The 12724-nt window shown below is 50.7% G+C and overlaps 1 protein-coding gene across 1 annotated transcript; it reads right to left on the bottom strand.

Annotated features, from left to right (window-relative positions):
• Positions 1 to 496: 496 nt before the first annotated feature.
• Positions 497 to 8916, bottom strand: LOC104139496 (methanethiol oxidase). The gene is made up of 12 exons (XM_009667662.2): positions 8752 to 8916; positions 7155 to 7208; positions 4503 to 4615; positions 3955 to 4140; positions 3586 to 3706; positions 3195 to 3377; positions 2530 to 2708; positions 1777 to 1855; positions 1574 to 1695; positions 1365 to 1457; positions 1018 to 1136; positions 497 to 796 (listed from the first exon to the last, which is right to left on the bottom strand). The coding sequence occupies exons 1-12, from the start codon at positions 8816 to 8818 to the stop codon at positions 634 to 636; spliced, it is 1479 nt and encodes a 492-aa protein (XP_009665957.2). The 5' UTR covers positions 8819 to 8916; the 3' UTR covers positions 497 to 633.
• Between the last annotated feature and the right edge of the window lie 3808 nt (positions 8917 to 12724).

The raw sequence follows: 12724 nt of genomic DNA on the forward strand, positions 1-12724 counted from the left end.
TGGAGTGGGCCTGCAGTGCCTGTGTATGCGTGTGCCTTGTGTGCATGCAGCATGCACGCAGCGTGTGTGTGTGCATAAACAGTGTACGTGGGTGAGGCACGCAGCCTTGGGGAAGGAGCTGGGGAGGCCATTTCTTGCCGTGGCCCCTCCAGCCACGCGCTACCGGGCTCTATGGGAACGGCCACTGCCTCTCCCTTGCTGGCACCCCAAAAGCCAGAGACCAGGGTTGGTGGCGTTTCCAGCTCCCCATTCTCTTGGCTCCTGCTCTGTGGTCACTGGCCTCTTGCAATGGCCTGAGGAAAACTGGCAGCCAGAGGAAAGCATCTCCATGCCCACCAGCCCTCTCTCTGGCCTCTTTCCCGCTGCCCTTCCCCATCCCCCCATGTTTTTTTCCTTTGAGGTCATTTTAGCGGCTCTGATTTTCCCACGCAGTTGCTTTGTGACTCCTGAATACATAGGACCGAGTGAAACTAGAGATGAGGTGAACTATGAGTGCAGAGGACAGCTTGGCTGTTTTATTTTGAAACCTGAAGTCACTGCCTGGCGCCTATGCAAATTCTCAGATTTTTTGAGACACGGGACGCTGCTGCTCTAAGGGCTCCGGCACCCCTTCCTGCACGGTCCTTGGGGTGCTCATACCCAGATGTCGGAGGTGCAGTCCCCGCCGGGGTAGCGGATTTCGTGAGCAAGGCAGGGTCCCTCGGGCTCCTTCCCAAAATCCACCAGGAAGTTCTTGTTGATGGCCAGGCCACCCTGCTCCGTGTCCACATCTAGCTGCAGCATGACAGAGCCCTCCCTGTGTGGGGACGAGAGAGCGCATATGGAGGGGGGAATTGGGTCCATCAGGGCCGCATGGCTCCTCTTGCCACATCTCAGCCCAGATTTGGGACGAGCTGTGTAGAGTGGGTGGCCCAAATGCTGGTGTCTGAAGTCAGATGTCCACTAGCCCTGGGCAGTCAACGCTCATGGTTGTATCTAATGAGCGTCCAAATATCGGCTCCCCACGCTGTCTCCTACCTGACAAGGTCGGGGTAGAACTGCTTGTCCCAGGCGCTGTAGAGGGATGTCGTGACATACAGCCTCTTCCCATCCAAGCTGAGCTGGATCATCTGAGGTCCTCCAGCCACCTTCTTGCCCTGGAAGTACATAGAGAATGAGATGTGCTGCCAGCACGCAATTACCTGCCTGCATGGTCTTCCTGGGGGACCTGGCACAGCAGAAACCCCAGCAGGGTGTCTTCGTTGTGCATTGTCACCACCCAACGTGCTGGCTCGGAGTTGGTGCTCATGTATCGGAGGGGAGACAGGATTGAGCGGAGGGCATGGATGGCAACATGCTGTTGGAGGAGGGGCAACTCAACTCACCTTGATCAGAAATGGCTCCGGCTGGCTCTGCAGCTCTTCATCTTCATGCACAGTCACTGGCCCACCTTTACTGATGCTGCCTCCCACAAAGACCTGGAAGCAGAGCCAAGGTTTGGGCAGCCAAAAGGACAGCCAGAAGATTGGAGCGGGGCTCATCACACCCTCCTGCAAGAGGAAAAGCAATAGGAGACAGCCTGATGCTGGCCTACCTGTCCCACCAGCCGAGGCTTGCAGGTGTCAGAGATGTCATACTGGCGGATGTCCCCATGCAGCCAGTTGCTGAAATACAGGAACTTGTCATCCAGTGAGATGAGGATGTCCGTGATGAAGCCTGCGGGAGGGCATGGCAGAGTCACAAAACAAGCTGGCAGCAAATGAAGCCCGCAATGGTAGGGACCGCATCTCACCGCACCTGGCATGTCTGGGAGAAGCCACCCCTCCACCTTCTTGCTGGGGACCTGGATCACCTTCTCTGCTGCCCAGTCTCCTTGCTGCAGAAGGCATGAGACAGAGCTCAGTGCAGGGGATGAAGGCCGGACGAGGCGCGATGCTCAGCGCAGACGCTGCTTGCCCCATGGTCAGCACCGCTTGTGACCAGGGCTGTAGCTCAGCTGCTTTGCTGGCTGCAGAAATCCTAATCTCTTAAGAGCCATCAGGAACAGAGGCTCCAGGACCTGACAAAGGGCTTTGGAGGCTGAAAACTTGATTTTCCAGCTAGCCTAGCTGGTATGGTGAAAGGTATTTTCTCTGCCTACACGATTTGTCATTACACACAACAGACTTTTAGAAGAATAGTGGCTCAACACTGCTTAAGCTGTTATAAACCCACTACAAAGGTATATATAAATCTCTTTCCAAGGAAATCATTGCAGCATGAATCACTGCCAACCAGAACAAGTTCTCTGGTGAGATTATCCCAAGCCAGCTAAAGTTTTGAAGGTTGTGTGCATTTACAACAACCTGCCAATGGGTTGTTGTAAGGGACGGAGAGGCTGTATGCACAGGAGCAGGGCTATGGAAGACGTTAATGTGGGACATATGGTGCTCTGCAGAGGTGTGTGGCTCATGTAACCGGGAGCCACTGCCGCGTGGACCTGCCTTTTCATCTTTTTGATTTTTTCAACCAACTCCATTGTCTCCCTGTGGGAGCATGTACAGCATGTACCTCGGTCTTGTAGAAGCGATGGATGGCACTGCTGATGGTACAGCCCACAAAGCCCTCAGCCGCATCAGGGTTGTGGAGAAAGCGGATCTCCAGGGGCGCTGCATCCTCCCCCACGTCGATGGCCTGGATGTAGGTGTGGGTGGTCCAATCCCACACATTGAGGCGGCAGCCATAGCGCCCTGCAAGGGAGGAAGACAGAGTGGGGTCAGAGGGGATCTGCAAGGTGAAGGGTCTCAAGCGGGGGACAGGGCCAGGCCATCTGCAGAGTTGTCATCTTGGCACAGTCAGTTACTTTTGGGCTGGGAAAGGCAGTATAACTTTGGGGGTGAGCTGGGCTTTGATGGGGCTCCATTCTTCATCACTACAGCCAAAATTCAACACCAAGTGCAACTCGATGGCAGCATTTATGGGCTGTCTTGAGTTGAACTGGAGTTTGCAACTGAAATATTCATGGTAAATGGGCTGGGCTTCTCTTTTTTAAATCTATGTGATCTCTAGGAACTAGCGTGAAATTGGTTTTGCAAACAGTCTTGGACAATTTTATCTATACCCTTTAGTTTTTCAGCTTTCACTAGCAACAGAAAAGGCCGTGGATTGAAGTTTGGCCTTACTGAAGTCCTGCTCAGCATCTGTCTCTTGGAGTATTTAAACAAATATTTTCTCACCTTTCTTCAGATCATTTGGGTCAAACCCATATCCCAGGTATTTTGGGACTCCCCATTCAGTGCTTATCAGGACATTATGGCGTGGCTGGTACCAGAAGTCATAACCCATCGGGGGTGTCTTGTCTCCTTTCTCCCACTTCCCCTTGATCTCAAAGGTCTCTCCATCCAGCAGAATAAAACCACCTGATGCAAAAACAAAAACATTTTTGGCAGTGAGGAAATCATGCGGACTAACAGTTTAAGTGCTGTAAGACAAACAGATTGACTCATTTCAGAGCAGTCTGAAAAACAGGAGAAGGAGTCCTGCATGAGGTCTCCAGGACAGCCACTGGGTGCAGGTGTTTTTCCTGCCTCGGCATCCTCTTCTGCGGGATTGTAGGAAGAAGGGTACCTTTTCCGCGGCCTGCTGGGTCCCCCAGGGTGCTGATCATGATCTCCCCGCTGCCCAGGCAGTGGGATGTGTGCGGGTAACCCAGGTCACACTTCCAGAACACATCCTCGGAGTTGATGACCTGCAGGAAAGTTCACACGCACTGTCACAGCCTGGGCTATCCCCAGGAATTCGATGGAGAACTCAATCATTTGCACATCAGCAGGAGAGCAACCACCTTCCCCAGTCTTCACGTACTGCCATTTAGATGTCAGCATGCTGCCAAGCTCTTAGGTGTACCCCAAAGCCTCTTCAAGCCATTACCCCAGCGGGAAGCCACAATCCCCATCCTCTAGCCATTAACACACATTGGTGCCACCTCCAAGGTACCTTATAAAGCCTGGGAGCTCGCAGGTTGGTTCCCACGTCCACTATGTAAATGCGGGAGGAAATGAGACTGGGAAGGATCAGGCGATTGCGTGTCTTGGTGGCATCACCGAAACAGCTGCTACAGGCATTCCAGCCTGAGTGGTGCAGCTCATCGCCCACGTTGGGCATGGGCAGGCGGTGGATCACCTGCAAAGTCCAAGTCCTAGTTACACCAGAAACACGTTGGGCTTTCTCCTGCACAGTGCTGGCTTGCAGCTTGGCCAGGGGGCTCAGGGCATCTGCCAAAGCATCAGGATGCCTCAGGCAAGCCTGACCCTATGGAGGTAAGCAGTGGTGCGCAAGGGCTCTTTGGGCTGTAAAGGGGATTTTACATACATTTCCAAAGCACAGGAAGGCTCAGAGTCTTGGGAAGAGGAAGGCAGGCATCAGCTTCAGGACTGAGCCAGCAACTTTGGGGAACGTGAGGGATGAGCACTGAAATATTTCCCTTTGCTGGTGTGCTGCCATCTGACCAGGCTAGTTTAGCAATGAGATAAGAGGTTCGGTACCTGGCAATAGTGCAGAGATTTAGGGTTGACATCCACAGTGGCCAGAAAGTCTGGTTTCTTCCTCCCGGTGTTCCTGTAGATACAGGGCACATACACAATCTCCTCCCGGGGACCTGTCAACATAGAAACTCTGAACATCAGCAGAAACCAAGTCCAGCAGGAAAAAAAAAGTCTTGCAGGAGTCACTGGCCAGACCAGATCTCCCTGCGGGGAGCCAGTGGGCTCCCTTGGGCACACATGAGGCATTTGGATGTGTAGGTCTGCACTGCGCCAGAGGCACTGGGCTATGCTTGCTTTGGAGGGGGCTGCCCCATGGGGATTTGGACTCATTCGGTTTAGGATGTTCTTGCCCTTGGAAGGGATCTCCGGATCCTGGATCTCCAGATCTCCTCCAAGTCTCTAAGAAAGCCACAGCTTTGGGATTGCCCTGTGACTGTGAGGACATGCCAGCCTATTGGTTCCACAAATGAAACCATGTCATGTCTTACTTCCATCATGTCTACACAGGTCCAGGAGAAGCCTTAAAGATACATGAGAAGGGCTAAGGTAAAGGCTTGCCAGCACTGAAGTCAAAGGCAAAAAGTCCCAATAACTCCAGCACTGTTGTACTGAGTGGTGCAAATCTACCACAAGGCAGCAGTGCAGGAGAGCTCTGCTTGTGATCCTGCTTGACCACAGCCCTTCATCTCTGAACAGCGGCCACTGCAGCGTTGCACACGCTCCTCCCGTTTGGGTGACCATAGAAGGGACGATTAGCAGTTTGTATTACAAAATAGCTTTGCTCCAAGCACTGCCCAGCCCTCCAGCAAGGGCATTCAGTCTCCCACGGTTGCCTTGCCATTGGGGAGGTGGTATTTGCTCGTGGGTGTATGTATGTGGGATGAAGTACTGCCAAAGCAAGAACTAGGGGGGAAGATCTGGTTTAAAAAGTGCTGAGGAGGAGAGAGGTGAACTGGAACCTTCAGATATGATCTGAAGCAGAGCAAAGCCATTAGCTGGCTTTTCGACGTGATGCCTTTATAAAAGCTCTCATCCCAGACCCCTTCCTAAGGTGTTCGACAGACACCGAGGAGCTTGTCATCGCCTGCTTGGGAAGCTGATCCCACAGCTGGCTGCGCGGTAGAGCTTTACGGATGCCAGAGTTACTCAGCGCCACAAAACAACCAGATAGAGGCTGAACCTCAAAAGTCTTGAGGGAATTTGTCAGAGTAGCAGAGTCAGTGGAATTTGTGCTATTTGCTATTAATTTAAATTGTGGTCCAGCCCTGCCAACACCCAGGGATGTTTTAAAGACTCAGCTGTTCACTGTCATTTGCCTGCTTCGTGACATTTCAGGAACAGGAACCATGGACCAGGATGTCTCAGGATGAGCTCAGCAGGCAAGTGCAAAGAGGTTTTGAGGGAATACAATGGGCTTTGCTTGGCAGAGGGCAGCTCGCCCCAAGGACATGGTCACAACTAGGTCCCTACCCTCCAAACAGAGCAAGGACCTGCCAGAAGGACTGCACTGAGAAGTGAAATACGTAAAACAGAGCCAGCTGGGAACACAGAGATCATCAGTGAAGAGCCTTGGGATGTGTCTGGCTGAGACCGAGGCAGCACTGTGTGAGGTGCTTCCTTGACTAATGGATGGTATTGCTACCACTGGGAGACCAAAAGGAGATGTCAGGGCAGGCTCAGCCCCAGGCAACTTCTGCCTGGGACAGGCACAAAGTCTCCCAGAGCAAGAGTCACCTAATCGGGTCATAAGAGACTGGTCCCCAGAGAAGAAGGAATCGATCTGAAAGAACATGCTGAAAGAGCTTGGGAAAACGTGGCCACAAAAAGAGTGGGCTGCCCATTCTGCAGTGCAGGCAGGCATGGGAAGCTGCCTTTCCCCATCATCCTCAACCCCAGGGGGACCGTTTAAAGGTGCTTCATCACGCAAGTTTGGGAGTAGTTCCAAGAAAACTCCAGAGCTTTCTAAGACCAGAGGCAAGTGTTTCAAGGGCATGTTTGCTAAACCCCAGAGAAGTTCATTAAGGGATGGGTAGCGGGAGATGTTGCAGTTATTGATCTCTTGACATTACAGCACTAGTATTCTGGCAATGCAGCAAGAGGTATTTTCAGGCAAAGAGCCCAAATGGTTGAGGAAGCAGCCTGTGAGGCTGGTTTATATAAAAGGAGACTCTGTCATGTTGTGATTCCAGCCATCAGGAGCAGAGTGTAATGCTATGTTCCTGAGGGACCTCAGAGAAATTAGGATGGTCTCCGCTTCCTCTCCAGCCCTGCCTATTCCCTGGACATCCAAGTGGGTTTAGCTCCCAGTGGTGGTGTCAAAGGGCTGTTACGGTACCACTGCCTGTGAGAAGCTTAAAATCCCAATGGTTTTGCGCAGTGAAGCCACAAGTGAGTTTGCTGCGGGTTGTGACCCGTCCCAAGCCATCATGAAACCTAAAAGGGTTTGCTCTGACACCAAGCTGTCATTATGCAATTGATGTTCAGCCCCAGGACAGGCCAGATGCAAAACCATCCTTTTCCTAACACTTGCAGGGAGCCCCCCTCAAGAGTGGAGTTAACTGATAATGCCCTCTTGAATGCATTATTTTAATCTTTGACTAAATTGCAGACAGCTCAGGGCTCTTCCCTGGGTGCCCTGGATTTCAGACTTGCCTTTCATAGCTTCCAGAGGGGAGGCAAAGCCCGGACCACATGCTCCACATTTTTCTGCATGGAGAAAAACAAAACCAAGCAAAAATTAGATGACACCAAGTTATTTTAATGCCCATTTTGCAAAGAAAACACCGGCCTTGGGTGCCTTGCTGGAGACACTGCAGGCCCAGGTGGTAGCCCCACATCCTAATAGCTGCAGTAAGAGCTACACACGCTCCCGGTCTGTGGAAAGGAGCCCCCTTCCCAAAGGGGAGCACCCCCAAATGGAGAGAACTCTGGATTAGCTCAGCGAGTGCTCAACCCCACTGTCCAACACCACATCCATAACATGACCAACCCTCTACAGACAGACGCAAAGCAAACGATGGTCAGAGAAGGCAAGTCCTTCCTGGGCTTCACCAGGACTGATGAGGAATCGAGCTCAGATGCAGATATCTGACCTTCATCTGCTGAAATTTGGGTCCTACCCCTGCAATGCCTGCCTCATGCTTCAAGGGCCATGTTGTGAGAGCATGTAAAGCAGCTATTTCGAGGTGCTCACATTGTGGTGGGGAGACAGCATCCCCTCACTGAGGGGCCTGGAGGGAGAGAACTGGCTCCTGGGCTCTGCTCTGTAGCGCCTCCTGACTGTCTTGGGGACAGCCACACTTTGCTGTGCTTTGGTTTGGGGACATTAATGCAAAGCTTTCCCATAGAAAACCCATAAGAAGAGGCCTGACTCCACCCAAGTAATTCAGTGCTCAAGGTCTCAGCCTCCTTGCCAGCCCCTAATACTGTCCTGGGGGTCCCTTAAGCTCTTGAACCCCCATCATGCTGCTGTGGGTGTCTCTGGGGTGCTTTGAGCCCTGCCTGGCTCATTCTCCAAAGGACTTTACAGCTGCTGAGAAAACCGTCCTTAATACAGAAGAAAGGGAGAGCTTCTTAAAAAAACAACCCCCACCACCAAAAGGGTAACTTTCCCCCATTTTTGATGGCAGGCCTGAGGGAAGGGAGTAAAACTCCCAGTTAAACTGTATGACTTTTTTTTTTAAGGTTTTTCTCCCACAGTGTTTGAGGACAGTATGTTCTGTGAAAGGCACAAGACACCAGTGGGTGTGGGTTCCTTCAAGGAAATGTACCACCTGAAGCACTGAGAAACCATCCCTCCAGCTTTCTTCTCCTTTCCCCTTAAATGACTCCTGCAAAAAAAAAAAAACCCATCAAAATGAAACTACACCAAAGACTCCCTGCCATGGTACCTTTGAGTATAACAAGTACAGCTTGTACAATGAGTACAAGTTTTAGATAAATAAATGAGAGAATAGCTCAGAACGCTTTTAATATTCAGGCTACCTAAACACTTCCTGGCACTTTTAGTAGCTTGAGAAAAGAAACCCTTTTCTGGCTAGAGAAAATAGCACGTTCAGCCCCACTTTTTTTTTTTTTTTTTAATTTTATGCAGTCTAGGTGTCACAGTAACACAATCACAAGACCCAGCTCAGGAAGCGTTTATGAGGACTCCAGAGCAGAGCCCACAGCCAGTAGACAGCAAGTCACTGATCAGTCCCAAGCCTTCTCCTCTTGAGAGCAGGTTGCAGTCAAGGGAGAGATTTCTTACCTGTGCTGGAGGTCGGGCTGGGTCTCAGCAGCTGATGAGAAGCGGAAAGAGATGGTCCCGCCTGCATTGTGCCTAGTAGGAGCAAGTCAAGCAAGAAGATGCAGCTCTGCAGGGGTTCAAATATATAGGGAGCTGGATGGGGAGACAGAGGAAGAAGGATGCCAAGGGGAGGAGCCACATGCTTAAGGGTGTGGGAAGTACCACACAGCCTTTTAGCTTCTTACAGCGCTGAAAACATTGAGGGAAGCTATTGCAGTGCTGTCAGAGCCTCCTCCCCTCCCAGAAGGGTAAGGGATGTGGCTGTGGCTGCACTACATAACGCAAACATTCTTGCACATGCTTTTAGCCATAAAGAGAAAGCAGGCTCTTCTGCTTCTCTAATTCCTTACTAGAAGCACTATCTTGAGTTTCCCATAGGTCTGATGGGGTATCCCTATTGAGAAATGGGCACGTGCTTACATTCCCAACCACAAAGATAATTTTATGAGGCTGCAGATGTTAATCATACGTGAAAATGAAAACTGAGGACTGGGTTTCTTTTAACTGCATGATTAATGTTTACTGTGGGATGTTAATCTGCTCGCTAGGAGGAGGGCAGAAGCAATGTAAGAGTTTTCCCCATGAAACATCAAACTTAGTCAGAGTGTCGGCTACTGCTTCTGGCTGTAAAGTTGAGAGTCAGCTGGTTTGACATGTAAGGGCTATGCAGTGGATGCTTGGCCTTCATAGGCACATCTTTGCATGCAAGTTGCTGCCTTGACCTATCTAGTGCTCACCCCAGCAGTAGACTCAGAAATCAGCCAGATCAAAGAGTAAATCCCTCTCCCACAGGAGGCTGGGTGCCCATAGGACCTGAAGATGGACAGCAAACAAAGTGATGACATTTGTTCAATACCTCCTCTGCCCTGCACACATTTGCTTCAGCTCTTTTGTTTGTGTTCAGTGCACGACACCATCCCAAGCGCAGTAGAGTTCAGTTGACCACAGATTCACATTACGCGGGGTCACTACATCCCTCTGTATTGCACCTTGCCTCTGACCAGGGAAGGCTTCTTCTCTTGGGGACCCCAGGACACAAATACAAAGGCCAAGGCATGCCTAAACAACAGCCTAGCTGGACCTAGACCCTGTATGCATCTTCCAGTCATCCTCCATAGAAATGTCTCTGCTGTAATTCAAGCAAGATGGCTGTAACAGGGCTATTCCCTTGGTAAAGAGGGATGAAGCCAGTGGTGTCTGTTCCCATAGTTAAGGGGGCAGAACTGTGTGACCAGAAGCATGACCACCCCTCCCCACTACAGCCCACAGCTACAACTGGACAAACCCCCATCCTTAGGTTGTGATTTCATGCACCGAGTAATGAGAAGTAACTTCAGGCTGCCACCAAATGGCCCTGCCATGTGCCACCACAGGGAAATCGGCCACGCCAACGGAGGGTGAGTCACTTTTCAGGCAGCGTAGTTTTCTGTCGGATCAGCTCGTTTATCTAACCCCTCCTGCAACTGCACAATCACTAGATCTGACACACGCAGAGTGGCAGGAACGTGCAGCTGGGGAAGGAGGACAAGCGGGACTTGCTTTCTCTGCTGGCAGCCAACTTACACTGCAGTAGATGCACTCTGAAAATGATCTCTTCTGTGCTTCTGCCTAAAGGCAAGCACTAGCAACTTTCCTTCAAGAGTTCCTACGTGCCCTACGAATCAGACTCCTAGCTTATAACAAATCAAAACAAAAATGTTTCACTCTTCTCCACTGGTGGCGATGGAATACCTTGCAAACAAGGAATACCTGTGCTGAGCAGCCTACCTAAACATTTCAGGTTCCACTCCAAGGAGTTGTTTTTCATTCACTGTATATAGTAGCTTTCTGGTCAGTCTCTGTTCATCCTGGTGCTAATGTTAAAGGAAAAATATATCAGTGATTGGGTTGTCTTCTCAGAGGAGACTGTTTTTATCTATGGTAAAACATCTTGCTCAGTCTCCTTCTCCACCCTCAGGAATATCTGTGTTTCCTCTACAAAATGCTTTAAGAAACATTGTAGCTCAGTAGTAACCAGAGCATCCTCACCTCCCTGGCAATGTCTCTTTAAGAAAACAAGGTTCATATTCCCACTCACTGTGAGTATACATTTCAAATAGCAGAAAGCTGGAGAGGGTAAGGAGATTTCAAGATTTATCAGCTGCATCCTGCCGACAACAGAGGAGCAGATCAAATGTGTGATCCTTCCACTGCTAAGAGTTGACTATAGACTGGGATTATTTCGTATCTCTGCTGCTGTCTGGATGGGGAGGGAAAATAGAAGGCTCATTGGAAAAGGAGGCCCAGAGGACTCACAGTGGCTGCAAGGTCAAAACAGTTTTTCAGGTCATCATTTTCCAGCCCTGCATATACAAACCTTATCTTGACCTAATGCATTTATCAGCAGTGGACACTTAGGTTGCCCTCAGGTACCCATGAATCTCCATCCTGCCTCTGAGCTTGTCCCTTGGTGGCCACTGGACAGAAAAAAGCACTTGGAGAGCAATTCACCCTCTGCTAAACAAGCAGACAAGGTGCTCTGAGGAGGTACTTATTTCTCTTTGTTGCTTATGAAGAGAACTTAAACAATAACCATAGACTCACGCTCCTATTAGGCATCTAAAACTTAGTGACTTTTATCTGACCTGCACAGGACCTTGCAGTGATCCAGGTGGATTCCTATCCACACTCTATCCACAGCTCCCAAGTACTAGACAAGTCCACTGACTGAATCCCTTCCACTGTGGGAGAGCAGTTGATTTCCATTCAAACCTTTCCAGTGGTTGGCCAAGTCACAGTTTTGCCCACTATGACAGCACTGGAAAGGGGAGTCCACGTCTCTGCAGCAGTTCAGGCAAGATGACTGTAATGGGGCTATTCCCTTGGTGAAGAGGGATGAGGTCAACAGTATCTGTTCCCATAGTTAAGTCGAAAGTTGCGAAGGACCCAAAGGGTGCAGGCAGCAGGGAGACACACACATCTTCCAAGTAACCACTAGAGGGACCAGGTGAAGCGCCTCGCTTCAGCCACCCAAAGGCACTGCCTATCAAGGTGAGGCACATTCACGCTGCTACAGCTGCACCTGCCTTTCACATTCCTCAGGACAACTCACGCACAAGGGGAAGGAAAGGCCCATGCTCCTTGGTATACTGAAACCAGGACCCAAAAGCCTGGGAACAGGCCACTGAGGGGATGAAAGCGTTTGCTCATACCAGAAGAAATGGGCCCTCATCCATCTCAACCTGGGCAGAGCACAGCCTGACTGTGTGTTGTTGAAGGAGGCGCTGAGTTGCCTTTGCAGTGTTGCTGAAGGAGCACCTGAAGATTTTCTTGGCTCAGCCGCAGCTCAAGGCTAGGCTGTGTGACCACCTGCAAGTCAGAGACGGTAGTCAGTCAATAGCATGAGGCACAGCAGACCTTCTGCATCAACCTCCAAAACACAGCCACTGGGCAAGTGAGTACTTCCCTGTATGGACTTGTGTAGGGCCTGGCCTGACCACAAGGAGAGTTTTACAGAGTGGATTGACCTCATTTAACTCCTGCCATCTGGACTGCAGGCCAGCATAGGGATGTCTGTTGTCCAGACGCTCCCTCCAGCCAACGAAGAGAAAGCAACAACTCTAGTGAGATGCATGCTTTGTAGACATTCAAAGGAAGGGGAGATGAAGCTCATTCCAAAGCCACCCCAACACCAGGGACATCAGCTGAGAAGCCCCTCAACAAGGAAGTCGCTGAGAGCCCTGGAGGATCCGAATGGGGTGTCACACTCATGTGAGTGGGATCAGAGAGAGCAATGGCCCTGGGATCCTGCTCAACCAAAGTTCATCACCTGAAACTCTTGTCTGACTTTGTCCTCTCTAGTCAACGGGGAAAAAAGAGCACCCTGGAGGGCCATTTCCCCCAGACCTCTTTGACACCTTGTTTAGGAAGCTATGAAACTGTTCCCCAGAAGGGC

The sequence above is a fragment of the Struthio camelus genome, chromosome 30 (assembly GCF_040807025.1).
Source record: "Struthio camelus isolate bStrCam1 chromosome 30, bStrCam1.hap1, whole genome shotgun sequence".
NCBI classification, from domain to species: domain Eukaryota; kingdom Metazoa; phylum Chordata; class Aves; order Struthioniformes; family Struthionidae; genus Struthio; species Struthio camelus.